This window comes from Oryctolagus cuniculus, chromosome 7 (assembly GCF_964237555.1).
Source record: "Oryctolagus cuniculus chromosome 7, mOryCun1.1, whole genome shotgun sequence".
Lineage (NCBI taxonomy): Eukaryota > Metazoa > Chordata > Mammalia > Lagomorpha > Leporidae > Oryctolagus > Oryctolagus cuniculus.
The window spans coordinates 107364070-107383018 of record NC_091438.1 but is presented as its reverse complement, the minus strand read 5'-3'; the positions used below and the strand labels follow the sequence as shown (position 1 = coordinate 107383018).

General features: G+C 43.3%; 1 protein-coding gene across 11 annotated transcripts in view; it reads left to right on the top strand.

The window, feature by feature from the left end:
• DNAJC6 (DnaJ heat shock protein family (Hsp40) member C6) overlaps positions 1-18949 on the top strand; it is a 193126-nt gene that overhangs the window by 63452 nt on the left and 110725 nt on the right. Inside the window, exon 1 of one of the 11 annotated variants that reach the window (XM_070078343.1) lies at positions 13031-13502. The exons of 8 other annotated variants lie outside the window; for them this stretch is intronic. In XM_070078343.1, the coding sequence (XP_069934444.1) occupies positions 13310-13502 (193 nt within the window). In that variant the 5' untranslated portion in view covers positions 13031-13309. Of the gene's footprint in view, positions 1-13030; positions 13503-18949 lie in introns of those variants that run through there. 2 more of the 11 variants (XM_051856404.2, XM_070078350.1) reach the window with 2 other exon arrangements.

Genomic DNA, 18949 nt, shown 5'->3' with positions numbered 1-18949 from the left:
ACTGACTCTTCCTGTGGCAGCTATTCATTGATTTAACAAGTCTTTATCAGGTGTCTACAATGTGTCAGGCATGGATTTGGGTACTAAACTTGACCCTGCCACTGTAGATCTTACAGTCCAATGTGGGAAGTAGTACACAAGCATAGGTAATTTCAATGTAATGTGTTGCAAGTCTATGTTGGAAGATGTACAGTGTTCTATGGGACTTCATGAAGTTTTATGTAATCTGTTTTTTGAGATCTTTATTTTTTATTCATTTGAAAAGCAGAATGTCACACACACACATACACACACATGCACACACACACAGAGCGCTTCTTTTTGTTTGTTCACTTCCCAAATGCCCACAACAACTGGGGCTAGGACAGACCAAAGCTAGGAGTTAGGAACTCCATCCAGGTCTCTCACAAGGGTGGTAGGGGCCCAAGCCATTATCTGCTGTCTCCTAGGATTTGCATGAGTAGGAAGCTGGGTCAGAGGGAAGATTTGATCCCAGGCACTCTGATAGGGGATACAGGTGTCTCAAGCAGCAGCTTAACCTTCAGTGCCACAATGCTTGCCCTGATTTTGAGAACTTTTACAGTTTCTTGGGGGAAGAGCTTTCCATGCAGGGATCAGATGAGCATGCTAGAATTTGCAGGCAGGGGACTCACAAAGAAGCTCTCTGTCTAGATTAGAGAGACGATGAGGAAAAAGAAGTGGTGAGGGCTGAGTCTTGAGGGGGAAGTAACTGATTCTAGAATACCAAGGGTCCATCATGCTAAATAATGTAGACTGACAACAATAGGAAATCCTTGAATAGTTTTAAGCAGCTGACTTACGTAATTGGATTTGTATTTTAGAATGTTCAAGTGTGAATCAATTTGCTCACTTCTCTGAATTTTCTTATCTGTAAATTGAATGGGATAGTCTGCCCTTCATAGCTCCTTTAAACTTTAATATTCTATAATTTTTTTCTTCATTCTGGAACAATTTAATTCCATGTTGATTTCCAGATCTCTTGGGTAACTGGTCTTAAGGTTACAACTACTGCTTGAAGAAATGAGTTTTGTGGGGATAGAGTGGGCAGGGGTATGAGTGAGCTAGGGACGGGAAGCTGAATGGATGATGTATCATTTCCACTGGAAGTCAGGCAAGGGGAAGGCATGCAGCTTCCTCTGATAGTCTCTGGAAAGAACCCGGGGGATAGCTTTGGCCTCTTAGCAAGCAGGTAGAATGGCACCTTGCCCTGGTTCTAGTGCAGAAGTATGATAGCTTTTACTCAAAATTAAAATGCTACATACTGATATATTTAAATGAAAATTAAATTATATGAAATCTGGAATTTGCTTAAAGTAGTTAGGGGTCTTTACATATGAAATAAGATTGGCCTGCTGATTGGTATGTACAGAGGGGTCCATTATATAGTTTGTGTTTTTGTATATGTTTGAAGAGTTCCATAATAGAAAGTAAAAAAAGAAAGAATGCTCTCACTCATTACCTAAACTCTTTATTTACTTTTAGCACAGTGGAGAATGAATCAGATTCTCTAACTTGGCCATATTGAAGCAAATTGTCTCAGAATCTCTGTATCATAAACAATGACATTTTTTTTTTTTTTTTTTGACAGGCAGAGTGGACGTGAGAGAGAGAGAGACAGAGAGAGAAAGGTCTTCCTTTTGCCGCTGGTTCACCCTCCAATGGCCGCCGCTGCAGCCGGCGCACCGCGCTGATCCTGGCAGGAGCCAGGAGCCAGGTGCTTTTCCTGGTCTCCCATGGGGTGCAGGGCCCAAGCACCTGGGCCATCCTCCACTGCACTCCCTGGCCATAGCAGAGAGCTGGCCTGGAAGAGGGGCAACCGGGACAGAATCCGGCGCCCCAACCGGGACTAGAACCCGGTGTGCCGGCGCCGCAAGGTGGAGGATTAGCCTATTGAGCCACGGCGCCGGCTAACAATGACATTTTGCTTTTAGATCTTTATCAACTTTGATGGCTTAAAAAGTCTAGACTGCATTGAGATTGTATAGGTGATCAAATAAAAAGAATTATACACAAAGGGACGGGGCAGGGGCTGCCATTGTGGCATAGTGGGTAAAGCTGTTGCTTGCAATGCTGGCCTGCCATCTGGGCTCCAGTTCAATTCCTGGCTTTTCCTTTTCTGATCCAGCTCCCTGTTAATGTGCCTGGGAAAGTGGCAGAAGATGGCCGAGTGTTTGGGCCCCTGTACTCACATGGGAGACCCAGAAGAAGCTCCTGGCTCCTGGCTTTGGCCTGGCCCAGCCCTGGCTGTTGTGGCCATTTGGGGAGTGAACCAGCAGATGGATTATCATGATGTTGAGCTCCTTCTCTCTCTTTCTCTCTGTAACTGTGCCTTTCAAATAAACTAATAAATCTTTAAAAAAGTGGGAAGGAGTAGCTTGACTGGAGAGTTCTGATGACATGGCAGGGCTCTGCAGCTCTGGGCCAGGTCCTGAGAGACAATCTCTGCATAGGTGAAAAGACCATTGGTTTTTGGAGTCGGGCATAATAGACTTACTTATGTATCTGTTGAAGGGTGATGACAAGAAATAACAAATAGGTGACATTCATTGAACCCTCACTACATGGCAGGCAGAATATAAAACTCTTAATGAACTTTGTATCATGCAGTTTTAATGATTGCCCTGTTAGTTAAATGTACCTATTTATGGAGGAGGAAATAGACTTAGAGAAATTAATTTGTCCATGACTACATGGACATGCAATTCCCAGTAAAGATTGTAATATAAATAAATAATTAAAATTCTATGGCTAGGCTGCAGTTTATATCCCTGTAAGGATTAGTTTTGCTGCACATAACAGGAACAAGGAAAGTAACAGTGGCTTAAAAGAAACTAGTTTGTTTCCATGTCACCATTAATTAATCCAGAAGGAATTAGTCCAGGGCTGCCATAGCTCTCTGGGGCTCAGGATCCTTCTATTTTATTGCTTCACAATGAAAGTCTTCCATATTCAAGGTCACTGCATGATCCAAGATTCCTGCTAGTGTTCCATATTCCAACAAGAAGAAAAGGAAGAGGATTAAAAGAAGGGTATAGCACCTACCCACCTTCCCTTTGAAGGATGCATACCAGAAATTGCATGTGTCCCTTCTGCTTATATTACAGTGGCTACAACTTAGTCCCATGTACATACCTGGCTGAATGTAGAAAACGTGCATGTGGTAGGCCCAAGAAAGGGAAAGAGAATGGGAAATATCTTTTCTATTTTACATAGCTATGTGCCAAGTCAAAGGAGTTCTATGAGCATACAAGATGGAGGGCACTACCAGGGATCCCTAGCAATGACTGCTTAGCCCACAGTCAGCTACAGTCTGGAGCTCTGGCCTCCCTGACTATGAAATAGGCATAATACTCCTTCTCATGAAACCTTTTACATTTCCTTAGGAAAATGCATGAAAAAAACTCCAGACATTTGGTTTAGGTTTCAGGAAAGGCTGGTTCCTTCCAGCCAGTTAGGTGTGGTGAAGTGGGCAGCAGAGACTGCATGGAGATACTCAGCACCCTGAGAAGACTGCCTGAGTCTGGTTGCTCACTGTCTTCTGGGTCGTCATCATAGAGGATATGCCACGTGAGTTATGTGCTCTAGAGCCTAGCACTTTTTTAAGCACAATGGCATTATAGAGAGTAAGATTTCAAATTTTAAGGATATAAAATCGTATGTAATGAACTCAGGGCCAAACATAGGAGTATCCAAGACCTAAAGAAACTTTCACTTCAGTGTTGGTTTGCATCTGTCTTTGGGGAACTGTTTACCACAGAAACACTTTCTGTCTGTTTTCTCCCAGACTGAGAGCAGTTGAGCACAGGGCCAGCCTGTGATAGTCTGTTAGTGTCTGTCCCTGTGAGAAGCTGATTTGCAAGGTAATAATATGCAAAGGACAAGTTACCCTTGAAATGATGATGTAGGTGTAACATTGTTAATACCATGAGCCTGTCCTTGAAAAGTCAAGGATAACTCAAATGTTAGCAAATGGATGTATGTTCTAAGGGAGCTTGCTAAGGAAACCCAGGGGAAACATTTTGGTAAGCTAAAGATGATCTCCCACATTCAATGAGCAGATATTGACTAGTTACTTATTACTTGGCAGGTACTATGCTAGGCCTGGCAAAACATGATGAGCATTGTCTGTCTACCAGAGCTGCTCAAAATGCTTGAATTGTAAATGGATAAATATGTTTTCAGGCTAATATATGTTAAAAATTATAATATTTGTTAATTCTCAGGTTTTAAAAGCAGGTTAATATTTATGAAATCTTGAGGCATCTAAAAGTGATCGTATATCCTACTTTGATTGGTAGCATATTTTTCTTTCTCAATGTTATGACTTAAATGGTTTCTTTGATTGGATAAAATGCAGTATTTGAGTAGGGTTTTAGTATTCACTATGTGCTTTCATATAGTTTATTTGATCTTCCCAACGAGATGAGGGCAGGTAGTCTCCTCCACCACACAGAAAGGGCACATGGCTCTGAGTGGCTAAGCAGATTCTATAAAACTTGCACATGGAAGGCCTGTAACTCAAGCATAGTTCTAATTCCTTCTCCAAAGCTTGGGTTTCCCACTATACTTTGATGTCTCTAATCTGCATACACGTGCTTGTACATAGTCACACATACAAGCACAACAGAGGTGAAACTTCTTTTAAAGTTAGGAGCTGCCACTCAGTCATTGCAGCCATCTGGGGAGTGAACCAGCGAATGGAAGACCTATCTCTTTCTCTCTCTCTAACTCTGTCTTTCAAATAAATAAATCTTTCAAAAAAAAGGAGCTAGCTTTAAAACGAAATTAAAGATTTCTTTCTCATATGGTAATTTCAAACTAGGCCAAAGAGTAGCCAGTATCAATTTTTAGGAATACACATTAAAAAGTCTTTAAGCCATTTGTTTGCAAAAATAAAATTGCCCATTGGGAAGCTACATTAATTGAAAACTTTCAGGTATCACTGAGTAGGAGTGGATAGTAAAGCAAGGGTAATGCCCATACAGTTTCTGGATCAGTTTTCTTTTAAGATGTATTGTATTTATTTGAAGAGTAGAGAGAGAGATATGGGATGGGGCAGGGAGGGGGCAAGAGAGAGAGCTTTCATCCACTGGTTCACTCCCTAAATGGCTGCAATGGCCAGGGTTGGGCCAGGCTGAAGCCAGGAACCTGGAACTCCATCCAGGTCTCCCATGTGGATGGTAGGGTCCCAAGCTCTTGGGCCATCTTCTGTTGCTTCTCCAGGCCATTAGCAGGGAGCTGGATTGGAAACCGAGCTGCTGAAACTCAAACCTGAGGTCTAACATGGGATACTGGTGCTGGTACCCTAGGACCTGTTTTCGCTGACTGCTTTTGTTAAGGCAACTCAGATCTAAGAAATGATCCAAATGCCCTCCAGTTTTCACTTTGATCAGTGGGATTGCCTCTTCAGCTTCAGTGGGATGGCCAATGCATGATCAGGAAAATAGGAGTTTGAACTCTAAATGATTGCTGTGTAATCTTGAGCAAGTCATGTAATCTCTCCAACACTGCCCCCAGAGAATAACAACACCTTTGCAGGATTGTTGGGAACATGAGAGTTAAGGTAGTACAGCATCTGGGAAATAGTAAGTAGTCAGTGGCAGTTATTTTTATTACTACTAGAGCTCTCAGGTTTTAGGATGCTGAGATATCTTTAAAAAGTATGCCCCACTTGGACACTTTGCCCTGTGTCTGGAAAACGCAGCATTCCATCATGCACCAGTGATAGACACCCCACTCCTCAGTGATATTATAAGCTAGTTCAGACTTCGTTTTGCTAATTATTATCAGCTCAATTTTTTTTCCTTCTGTCTTGTGTGTTGCTTTATGTGTAATTCTTGACAGCTGCTACAGTAAAACCTTGATTAGCTGGGACATAGCAAACTGAAAGTTTAAATGGCCATGGTTTTTCCCTCTGGATATCATTTGGAGAAAGACAAAAATGACAACTAACATTCTGAGAAAGATAGAAATATTTGAGAACTGGAGAGGATCCTGTAATTCAGTCCCTTCGGTTCTACTGCTAAGAGTCAAGGCCACCTGCTGGTTAGGAATAGCATCAGGAATGTGTTCTCGGTCTCTTCTTTCTTTTGCATTATGGTTTAAGATGTGGCTCTTGGCAACAGTATTGGTGGTGTTGCTCCTTCAGCTTTTAACATCAGTTTCAGCTGAGACACTACCCTGCAGGTCTCAAAATCTAATGTCCACAGAGCTGATTGATAGTGGGAATGAGTGGAGTAAGCTTGGTATCAAACATTGCAAAATGGTGGTGAAATATGGCACTCATACTGGAACCTGTGTACCCTCTGTATAGATGTCTAAACAAAAAGGTTTTTTTTTTTTCATTTTTTGTGAAGTGCTGGACAAATAAAACCTTCGTGGAGCCAGATATGGCGTGTTGCTTTGCCTTGTATTTATCTATAGGCCTTCTTAAGTCACCTGAATTATGATATAACCAAAGTATGTTTTACTACTATTCATTGGCTTATGTTAGTTAAAGCAGAAAAATTAAAAGAATGTGCTTTAGAAATCTCAAAATACATTTTGTAATAGAAAGGACACAGTGTGAGCTGGCCGGCATTTGGTTAGCTAGAATTCTGTTGTCCACTTATCCACAGGGGAAATGTATTTATATAATTCCTAAGTAGAAACACACACACACACACACACACACACACACACATACCAAACAAGCCACAAGCAATATTTTAAGAAACAACATCTTGGGGCTGGCGTTGTGATGTAGTGAGTTCAGCCGCTGCCTGAGATGTAGGCATCCCATATGGGTGCCAGTTCGATTCCTGGCTGCCTCACTTCTGATCCAGCTTCCTGCTAATGCACTTGGGAAAGCAGCAGAAGATGGCACAAGTATTTGGGCCCCTGCATCCATGTAGAAGGCTTGGAAGAAGCTCCTGGCTTTGGCCTGGCCCAGCTCTGGCCACTGGAGCATTGTAGCCATTTGGAGAATGACCCAATGGATGGAAGATCTCTGTCCCTTTCTCTCTGTAACTGTGTCTTTCAAATAAATAAATAAATCTTTTAAAAAAAAGAAATGACATCTTACCATGTTCCAAAAACTTGTTTTCTAGTTGATTTCATTTTTATGAAAATAATGGTCATGAATTTCTAAGTTTATTTTATAATCTACTAGTAGGCCACAACATGTAACTTTGTTTTGTTTCTAATTTTATTTAAAAATGTTTATTTTCATCTACTTCAGAGGTAGAGAGACAGAGATTTTCTATCTGCTGGCTCACTTTCCAGATGCCCTCAACAGCTAGGGCTGAGCTAGAGTGAAGCCAGGAGTTAGGAATTCCATCTGGATCTCCCAAGTAGGTGGCAGGGACCCAACTACTTGGCCCATCATCTGCTGCCTTACCAGATGCATTAGCAAGAGGTTGGAATGGAAATGTAATGTATTGGAGTGAAATTGACATTTTGAGATTAGATGATTGTTTACAGCCCTTATCTCTACTGTTGAGGAATAGTGTTTTTTTTCGTCATAATATTTGTTGAACTCTTTACTTAGTGTAGGGTTAATCTTATGAGTACAAAGTAAATTGAAAATAGATCTTTGTAACAGTTAAAACTGGGAATAGGAGAGGAAGGAGGAAGAAGGGTGCAGTGCAGGCAGGAGGGATGGTAGGGTGGAAAGTATCACTGTGTTCCTAAATCTGTATATATGAAATACATGAGATTTGTATACCTTCAATAAAATTTAAAAAAGAAGTTGGAAGTGCAGAGTAGGTGGGATTTGCACCAGGCACTCCTGAATAGGATGCAGGAGTTCCAAGCAGTTGCTGAAGCCCCAGCACTACAATGCCTGCCCCTTGTTTTATTTTTAAAGAAAATCACTTAACCTAGGTGATGTTTTGACATTCTGTTTATTTATTAGTTCATTAGGTATTTAATTAAATATATAATGAGAGTGAGGTGCTATTCTGGGTTTAAGGGGGAATACAAATTTGATCAAAACAGAAGCTTTTGTCCTCAAGGAGTTCAGATCCCAAAAGAAAGACAGACTTGAAAATATCTAAAAATTTAAGGTAGAATATTCCCTTTATATTATATAAAGTGCTTTTATATTATACATCGTAGTGATAACAAATCTCTTAGGCAGGCAGGGCAAACTTTAGACTAATTTTATAGATAGGAAATAGCTTTTTTTGAAAAAGTGACTCATTCATATAAAAATAGAACAGTAATAGTAATAATCACATTTGATAAGCACTCACTATATATTATGAACTAATTTAATTCTCACTACAACTTATATGATGGCACTATTACTATGCTCATTCAACAGAGTAGAAAAATGATGCAGAGAGGTTAGGTAACTTGGCCAAGGTCATAGAGCCAACAGTTGATGGATTCCAGAATTCAGTCATAGATGATATGAGCCCAGGGCCTAATGTATTATATATTTTGGGAATCAAAAAGCCCAGATCTTATTCCCAAATAGGTCCCAAGATGGCTAGGTCATTTCTCCTAGCCCCACCGCAAAAACTGTGTTGTGATCGCTGTGGGAGGAGAGCATGCTGGGGCTGGGGTGTATGTGAAGGGGATGAGGAGGAGTGGAACCTGGCTCCTGTCTGTTCCTCAGCTGGATAAGGTTCCTGGAGTTAATTGAAGCAACTGAAGCTAGCAATAGAGAAGACAAAGGGAAAAGCATGTTCTCCCCCAAAGAGGGCATCTTGACCCTTGCCTCTGGCCCAAATACAATGTGGTATTCTTGGGCTAAAATAAATTAAGGAGCAGTCTTTTTTTTTTTTTAGCACTAATTTTTTTTTAAAGATTTATTTATTTATTTGAAAGGCAGAGTTACACAGAGGCAGAGAGAGAGAGAGAGAGAGAGTTGGTCTTCCATCCGCTGGTTCACTTCCCAGATGGCCTCAACGGCCTGAACTGCGCTGATCCAAAGCCAGGAGTCAGGATCTTCCTCCATTTCTCCCATGTGGGTGCAGGGGCCCAAGGACTTGAGGCATCTTCCACTGCTTTCCCAGGCCATAGCAGAGAACTGGATCAGAAGTGGAGCAGCTGGGACTCTAACCAGCCGCCCATATGGGATGCTGGGCACTGCAGGTGACAACTTTACCTGCTAGGGCGCACGCAGCTCTGGCCCCTGGAGCAGTCTTGATCCTGGAAAAGCAGGAGATTTAGTTTGAATGTTCACCTTGGATTTTTGCAGTGCCACCTCCCTTCATTAAGCCCAGTTCTTATTCATCATCACATAGACTTATCATCCTTCTGGAAAAAATACTTAGCCTTGAAAGCTGTCCTGCCACAGGAGGCACTAGGACTGCTAGGCACTGAGGATAGTGCTGTGCCTAAGACAGATGAATACTAGTAATAACAGAACATTTGTTAAGTACTTACTATATATGTTAGGTACTAATTTAATTCCTACTTCAACTGTATAATGATGGTACTCTTATTATTGCCATTTTATAGAGAACAGATCTTCATGGATAAGTGAGCTCTTTATGAATTTGATCTTTATAATTGTAAAGAAAAAAATTTAGTGCTGAAATTGGTACATGTTCTACATGTTCCACTTTAGGCCCCAAATTCTAGGTTTTACACTGTTGAAAATTAATCTAGACCGGCGCCGCGGCTCACTAGGCTAATCCTCCGCCTTGTGGGGCCGGCACACTGGGTTCTAGTCCCGGTCGGGGCGCTGGATTCTGTCCTGGTTGCCCCTCTTCGAGGCCAGCTCTCTGCTGTGGCCAGGGAGTGCAGTGGAGGATGGCCCAAAGTCCTTGGGCCCTGCACTCCATGGGAGACCAGGAGAAGTACCTGGCTCCTGCCAACAGATCAGTGTGATGCGCCGGCCACAGTGCGCCGGCCACGGCAGCCATTGGAGGGTGAACCAACGGCAAAGGAAGACCTTTCTCTCTGTCTCTCTCTCTCACTGTCCACTCTGCCTGTCAAAAAGAAAAAAAAAATCTAGTCATTGTATTTCCATGCTGTCATGTGTTATTTATATTCTTAATTTGGGAGAGCTATTAGTAGCTACTGATTTTATTAATACAAAATTATGTGTAAAGATTAAAAATAAAATGATCTTTGGAACTTATTCATGTTTTCCTTTAAATTTTCAAACTTATGAGATGGATATGCAAAAATACAAAGGCATGTGTATCTTCCAGCAACTGTGAAGTTGAGCAATAATAGCTAAAAGCACTCTTTTTGAAACTAATAATTTTTATACTTCAAGAAACAATCTTGTCTAAATTCTCTATTTCTAATGATTATAGACCCAACATTTGAGGATTTTTTAAAGTAACAATTAGATTTTTTTTTCATTTTATTTGAAAGGCAGAGAGAGAGAGAGAGAGAGATCTTCGATCTGGTGGTTTACTCTCCAGATGCCCACAACAACCTGGGCCAGGTTGAAGCAAGGAGCCCCAGACTCAATCTGGGTCTCCTGTATGGGTTGCAGGGACCCAAGTACTTGAGTTGTCATCTGCTGCCTGGGGAAGAGGGAGGTGGGGGAGGAAAGGAGGAGGAAGGTATGGGGGCCCAGAAAGCTGGAATCTGTAACTTGAGCCTAGGCACTCTGATATGAGATGTGGGTGTTCCAAGTGGTGTCTTAACTGCTGCACCAAGCACCATCTCAGAAAAAAAGATTTTAAATAAAATGTTATTGGGAAAGATTTCTTTTTTTTCCTTTCTTTTTTTTTTTTTTTTTTTTTTTGACAGGCAGAGTGGACAGTGAGAGAGACAAAGGTCTTCCTTTGCCGTTGGTTCACCCTCTAATGGCCGCCGTGGCTGGCGCGCTGCGGCCGGCGCACCGCGCTGATCCGATGGCAGGAGCCAGGTACTTCTCCTGGTCTCCCATGGGGTGCAGGGCCCAAGGACTTGGGCCATCCTCCACTGCACTCCCTGGCCACAGCAGAGAGCTGGCCTGCAAGAGGGGCAACCGGGACAGAATCCGGCGCCCCCGACTGGGACTAGAACCCAGTGTGCTGGCACCGCAAGGCGGAGGATTAGCCTAGTGAGCCGTGGCGCCGGCCGGAAAGATTTCTTTACTAGACTTTATTGAGTTATTATTGTAATCAAGTAATTAAAAGAGCTGAATCAGACAGATTGGGAAAATTGAAAGTATAAAATTTGTGTTTAAAATTCTGTTAGAGTCTCTCCCACTGCCATTCAAGTTTTTTGTTCTTGTTATAAATGAGCATTAACTCTGATTAGTGATTCAGGTGACTCCACACTTTGATCAGATAATGCAATTGGGAAAACAATTGATCAGGAAGTTTAGCTTTTCTCTTAAGGTGGCACTCTTGGCCTTTCCTGATTCATCTTCTTTCTACAGGCGTCTATGTTCAAGTGACACCTGAACAGGAAAATGTCCATCAATCCAGTTAGGTTATTTTTATTTAGACCTTTGTGGAGCTGGAGCTTCCAGGAAACCCTTTGGGTCCAAAATGATCTGGAGTGAAGCCTCTTGGATGCTGTCCTTTGGTTTTGTGTTCTTAGATGATCAAAACAATAACAGCAAGAAGAAAGTCTTGTAAGATGAGCAGAAAGTAAAGCTGGCATCCTGTGTGGACTCCAGCACACTTTACAAGCAGGCACTTTTTTCTTTTCCTTTTGGTGAGGAAATGCTGTCAAAACACTTTGAAAGGTTCCTCTTGTAGGGACTCAGAATTTTTAACCAAGATACATGGTGTCCACCTGAGACACTGGGAATGAGGATCCTCTAAGATCCTATTTATAGGTGAAAATTATCATTAGGTAGGTGACTTTTGAGACTGAACAGAGTTTATTCGGGTTTTCCTGTAAGGACTCAAACTTTTACAATGCTGAGATCTTCTTTAAGAATACAATGTAACCAATATAAAATTAGGTACACATGGGGACTGGTGTTGTAGGCAGTGGGTTAAGCTGCCAGTCTGCATGCCAGCTGTTCCTTATCAGAGTACAAGTTTGAGTCCTGGCTATTCTGCTTCCCACCCAGTTTCCTGCTAACGTGCCTGGGAAGTAGCAGCTAATGGTCAGTATTTGAGTTCCTGATACCCATGTGGGAAATCACCTTGGAATTTCTGGTTCCCAGGTTGGGCCTGGCCCCGTTTGCAGGCATTTGGGAGTGAACTAGCAGATGGAAGATCTGCCTGTCAAATAAGCCAAATGAATCTTTAAAAAAAATAGGTACCCAACCTTTAAAAGGGTCTTTTGTCATAAAGGACCCTGGCTCTTCAACTCAGTTAACTTTGGGATAAATTCTCCCATGATGGTAAGTGACTGCTTTCTGTACCAGACTTATGAAAGAAAAATAAGGCATTAAGACAGAGGATGGAAAGAAATCCTTGTCTATCTTGTTTCCCAACCAGCCCCTTAAGCTGGCTGAGTGATACAGTTCTTTCTCCTCTTGCCAACGTCAAAAACAGCAGCTCTGAAATTGCATATTTATTCATTCAACAAATAGATAACAAGCAGTCCGAGCTACTCACTGTGCAGAATGGGCCCTGACCACCTTGTAGCATTAGAATAGACGACTCTGCTCGCTCAGGGATCAACCCTGTTCCAGCGAATGTGTAAAAACGCTGCTTTCCTTATGTACCAGCATACACAGAAGGCTAGCATTTAACATGCATTCTTTTTCTGTTCAATCGAGTTACAAGTCCAGGCTGTCCAGGACGGTGCCGGTCGGCGTGGCTTTGGCTTACCGAACCTTCCAGCAGATGTAGGCCAAGTTATACGAGATGGGCGTGTCTGGACCTCACCTAGCTCCTTTCTTCCTTACCACGCGCACCCCCTCCCACCCGCAGCGTAGGCGGCCCCTCCCCCTCCCACCCCGCCCCGTTTCCAGCCTCCCACTTCCCTCCCCGCCACTCTCACCCTCTCCTGCTCGCTCCTTTTTATTCCCTGCCTGCGGGCCAACCGCTCTAGGAGCTACCCTGCTGCGCGGCAGGACAACGCAGCGACAAGCGACACCTACACGATTGCTTCCGGGCGTTCCCCTGCCCGAAGGTGGCTGGCCAGGGGCCCACGCTCGGCAGGGCCGGCGGCTCCGCGGGGCGGCCTCGAGGACGCGCGCACCCGCCCGCGCCCTCGCTCCCTCCCTCGCGTCCGTCGCCCAGAGCCGCGCTCTGCCCTGGGTGGTGGCTTTGCCTCGCCAGGCAGGCTCCTCTCCAGTGGCCGCTCCTTCTTTTCCTTCCTCCTGGCGTCATGTCGGGCACTTGATTTTTTTTTTCTTTTTAATTCCTCTTTCAGCTCTTTGCACCTTCCACCTCCCCCTTCATTTCCCAGGTTGACTCCCCCGCCCTCTTCTCCGGGCTTGCCCATGAGCCTCCTCGGGAGCTACCGGAAAAAGACCAGCAACGATGGTTATGAATCTTTGCAGCTGGTGGACAGTCACGGGGACTTCAGTGCGGGCAGCGGCGCCGGTGGCGCCAAGCAGAGAGTGAGCGGCGGCCCGGCGGCACGCAGTCCCGCGCGGCTGCCTCCGGATCGCGCCAGCACCATGGACAGCTCAGGTAGCGCGGCCCGCGGGGCGCGCAGCGCTGCCTCCACGCGCCCTCCGGAGTCGCCAGGCCGCGGACCAGGGGCTCCCAGGCCATCCCGGGCTTGGGAGAGGGCCGGGTTGGAGACGAAGGCGTTCAATGCCACGAGGGTGTCATTTCTCTGGTCCGGGGGGCTGGCTGTGTCCGGAGGCCCAGTGACCGCAGCTAGCGCCTCTTAATCTCTCCAGGCTGCTGACTATGACAGCTGGGGGCGGGGAGGAGGGGAGGGGAGGCGAGAAGAGCGGCCTGGAAGGAGGGCGGGAAGAAGCCACTGCTACCACGGCCCAGCTGGATAAAGGGGAGAGGTGAAGGAGCAAGTGCACGGGTTGTTTCGCAGCCTGTGGACGGTATTTATTCCCGGTTACTCTCGTAGTGCTGGTGGTGTTTGTGATTCTGCACAGCTCTGCTGCGCCTGACTCAGACATCTGTGAGGGTTAATACTGTTAACTGTCTCAGGAGGTTTTACCTGGGATCTAGAGCCCTTTTACGACAGCTTTGTGATTGGTACAATGCAATTTATTTCATTTGTTGTTGGCTTTGATCTTGTTTATCCTTTTGCATTGGTTGTATTCACATTTCATAAACCTTTACTCGCAGATACAGTGGAAATGCCTCTGAACTTCCTATCTGGGCTTGTCAGTCTTGCATACGATGTTTTAAACAAGCTGAAGTTCTCTCTTGCTGTTAGCATTTAGGGATTTCCATAGTAAAACAACCACTTATTTATATAGCTAGTATTTGCTTACCATTCCAGGGAGCCAGGGTCAGAGGATTGCTTACACAGAGATAATTTATAATTGAAGTGCTCAGTGAATTGTTCTGTACTGGAAACTTTAACTTTGGACAACCAAGGACTCCAAAGAAAAGATTCATGGTGGGTTGTTTGGGCAGTAATGAAACCAAACTGAATTTAATTCTCATGCTTTACAAACAAATGTTTGTTTATTTTAATCATGCAATGAATGGCTATCCCTGGGATATTGCTTTCTATTTTTTTCATTTCTAAAGTGGAATGACATATTGTCCACAGATGTTCAAATGTTCTGGGCTGAAAGTGAAGTTTATCCATTCAAGCTCCTGTTGAAGTTAATTAAATTATTGGTGGGACCCTCTCTCAGGCCATTTTATTTATTATTTATTTTTAAAAAGATTTATTTATGGCCGGTGCGGTGGCTCACTTGGCTAATCCTCCGCCTGAGGCGCCTGGTTCTAGTCCTGGTTGCTCCTCTTCCAGTCCAGCTCTCTGCTGTGGCCCGGGGGGGCAGTGGAGGATGGCCCAAGTGCTTGGGCCCTACACCTGCATGGGAGACCAGGAGGAAGAACCTGGCTCCTGGCTTCAGATCGTGCAGCGCCGGCCATAGCTGCCATTTTGGGAGTGAACCAACAGAAGGAAGACCTCTCTCTCTCTCTCTCTCTCTCTCTCATGGTCTATAACTCTGCATGTCAAATAATAAATAAATAAATACATAAATGATTTATTTATTTGAAAGACAGAGTTACAGAGAGGCAGAGGCAGAGGGGGAGAGAGAGAGGTTTTCCATCTGCTGGTTCACTCCCCAAATGGCTGCAATGGCCAGAGCAGGGCTGATTTGAAGCCAGGAGCCAGGAGCTTCTTCCAGATCTCCCACGCAGGTGCTCTCTACTGCTTTTCCAGGCCATAGCAGAGAGCTGGATTGGAAGTGGAGCATCTGGGACTAGAACTGGTGCCCATATGGGATGCCAGCACTGCAGGCCATTTAAAATAAAGCTATGCCACAGCGTCGGCCCCCAGGCCATTTTAAATAAAGCTGAAATTATCCCCAAGGGGCTTATGGTTTCAACATTTTGGTATTGATACTGTTTGTGGTTATTTGATTTATGCTTTTCCAAATTATTGATATCAAAATTAATTTGTCTTTGAATGTGATCTTTAAATCTGAAACAAAAATTCACATATAGTCATCCCTCATTATTTTGGATAATTGGTTTTAGTATCCCATGGATACCAAAATATTTCTATGTCCAAGACCCTTATATAAAATATACTGGCATATAAGCTATGCATATCCTCCCATAAACTTAAAATCATCTCTAGGTTACTTGCAGTAACTAGCACAATGTAAGTGCTGTGTAAATACTTGTACCGTGTTTAGGGACCAGTGACACAAAAGGAAGTCTGTACTTATACAGTACAAGATATTTTTTCCAAATACCTTCAATTTGTGGTTGATTGAATCTGTGGATGCAGAGGGCCAATTGTACTCTGCATGACACCACCACAGTCATTTCTGGAATATAGCAGGGATGTAAAGAAAATGAAAGTGAATTTTTTCAAATATTTTTTATTTATAGACAGAGAGAGGGAGAAAGAGAGAAGTCTTCATCTGTTGGTTCACATCCCAAATGACAACAGTGGCTGGAGCTAGGCCTATCAGAAGCTGGGAACCTGGAGCTTCCTCTGGGCCTCCCACATAGGTTCAGGGACCCAAGCATTCAGGCCATCCTTAAATGCCTTGCCAGGCCACCAGCAGGGAGCTGGATCGGATGTGGAGCAGCCAGGACTCAAACCGTCACCCACTTGTCATGCCAGCACAGAGGTCTAACTACTACAGGCAGAGGCCCAACTACTATGCTACCGTCCTGGCCTGAAAGTGAATTCTTTCAAGTCAGTCTGGAAGAGCCTCACTTCAAGGAAATAAGAGAAATATGGAAATCCATGTATTTTAATTTCTCACAGAAATGAACATTTTAGGACTTTTTTTTTCCCCAAATGTGTTACGGTATAGAATAAATTCAACATATACTCATATTTCCTGGGGTGGGCTTTGTACCCAGCACCATGTTGAGCACTGGGGTAAACATAGTAATGAATTAGATCTTTTTGGCCTGCAGAGGTCAATCATTTAGTGAAGGGCAGTAACAGAACAGCCCATGGTTACTAACTCCCTGGTTTTTGAGTTCTGCCTTTTTGACTCCGTCATATTTTTTTCAGTAGGTTGAGAGAATGACTTGTGTTGACAAACTGTTGTTATGGGAAGGCATTTTCATTAAGAAAGTGCTACCGCCACGAGTTTGTTCTTCAATTTGCACTGCATGCAGAGACTTCTGGGATTCCCTCCTGTGTCTGGTTCTGGGATTGCTGTGGCCATGTTGCAGCAGTGCGGTGTATGTTACAACTCTTTTCATGCATGTTTGCCATTGAGAATGCAGTTTGGAATGATGCTGTTTGTTGGTTTGGAAGAGATTGGACTTTGAGAGCGGGTTTATTTAACTAGCGCAACTATATCTGTCTTGTTTAATTGTGGTTCTTTCAGCATCCTCAGAATGTGGCCTGTGCAGTGTAGATGTATCCATTTGTTTAGGAAATTTAATTAAATACATAGATCATTGCTAAAGCAGTAGTAATCTCCCTCATTTATTCTAGTGATTGTACCATGACATGCTGGTTAGGATGGGGTTTCATGAAGCTTTTGCTCTGACAGAAATGTTTATGAATAGAAAATATATGTTGATGTCCCTCTAGAGAATTTAACACTCAGTCTTAATACTTTACACTTGCATGGTGATTTATAATAGAAACTTGGACACTTATCTATTTCATTCCCCAGAATTTATTAAATAGTTAGTCTAAGCAGCATGTGTCTGTGCAGGGGGACTTGAGACTAAGCCTCTGCCCTGTTGTTGTTAGCTGAAAAACCTAATAGCCTTTTTTTGACTTTTATTTAATAAATATAAATTTCCAAGGTACAGCTTATGGATTACAATGGCTTCCCCCCATAACTTCCCTCCCACCCGCAACCCTCCCAACTCCTGCTCCCTCTCCCATTCCATTCGCATCAAGATTCATTTTCAATTATCTTTATATACAGAACATCAGTTTAGAATATATTAAGTAAAGATTTCAACAGTTTGCACCCACATAGAAACACAAAGTGTAAAATACTGTTTGAGTACTAGTTATAGCATTAATTCACATTGTACAACACATTAAGGACAGAGATCCTACATGAGGAGCACAGTGACTCCTGTTGTTGACTTAACAAATTGACACTCTTGTTTATGGCATCAGTAATTACCCTAGGCTCTTGTCATGAGTTGCCTAGGCTATGAAAGCATTTTCAGTTCGCCGACTCTGATCATATTTGGACAAGGTCATAGTCAAAGTGGAAGTTCTCTCCTCCCTTCAGAGAAAGGTACCTCCTTCTTTGATGGCCCGTTCTCTCCACTGGGATCTCACTCGCAGGGATCTTTCATTTAGTTTTTTTTTTTTTCTTTCTTTTTTTCTTTTTTTTTCCCCAGGGTGTCTTGGCTTTCCATGCCTAAAATACTCTCATGGGCTCTTCAGCCAGATCCAAATTCCTTAAGGGCTGATTCTGAGGCCAGAGTGCTGTTTAGGACATCTGCCATTCTATGAGTCTGCTGTGTATCCTGCTTCCCATGTTGAATCATTCTCTCCTTCTTAATTCTATCAGTTAGTATTAGCAGACACTAGTCTTGTTTATGTGATCTATTTGACTCTTGGACCTATCATTATGATCAATTGTGAACTGAAATTGATCACTTGGACTAGTGAGATGGCATTAGTACATGCCACCTTGATGGGATTGAATTGGAATCCCCTGGTATGTTTCTAACTCTACCATTTGGGGCAAGTCAGATTGAGCATGTCCCAAACTGTTCTCCTTTTATAAATGGGGAACCGTAGTAGTTATTCTTACCATACAACTTTTGTTGAAGCTTAAAATAACAGGAAAATGCATTTACAATTCTTTTAAAGATTTATTTACTTATTTATTTTGAAAGGTAGAGTTACAGAAAGAGAGAGGGAGGCAGGGAGGGACAGAGAGAGATATAATCCATCCACTTGGTTCACTTCCCAAATGGCCACGAGGGTTGGGACTGGTCCCATCTGAAACCAGGAGCCAGGAGTTTCTTCTGGTTCTTTCATGTGGGTGCAGGGGCCCCAAGCACTTGGGCCATCCTCTGCTGCTTTCTCAGGTGCATTAGCAGGGAGCTGGATGGGAAGTGGAGCATCTGGGATTCAAATCAGAGCCCATATGGGATGCAGGCACTGCAGGAGGCGGCTTTACCTGCTACTTGTATTTGCAACTTTTTATCATTTTGCCTTCTGCCCTCTCAGTTTATTAAATGAAAGTGATATAGTAGGAGAGGGCAGAAGACTTGGCCAAAGTAAAATGGCCAGGTAGTGACAGTCAGATTATGTCTTCTGACCCTAAGGTCTGAGATTTTTTTTCTTATTGAATGAAACTGTGTTTCTGTGTAGGCATAATATCAACTCTCCGTTGAAAGGGAAACAATATTATATGCTTTCCTCCTCTGCTTTTAGATAAAAGCAGGACAGATGTTTAGAGAACTGTAATAACTTTGTAAGTTAGCTATCTTAAGCAATTGATTTCAGAGCATTCCTGAAGCTGGATGTG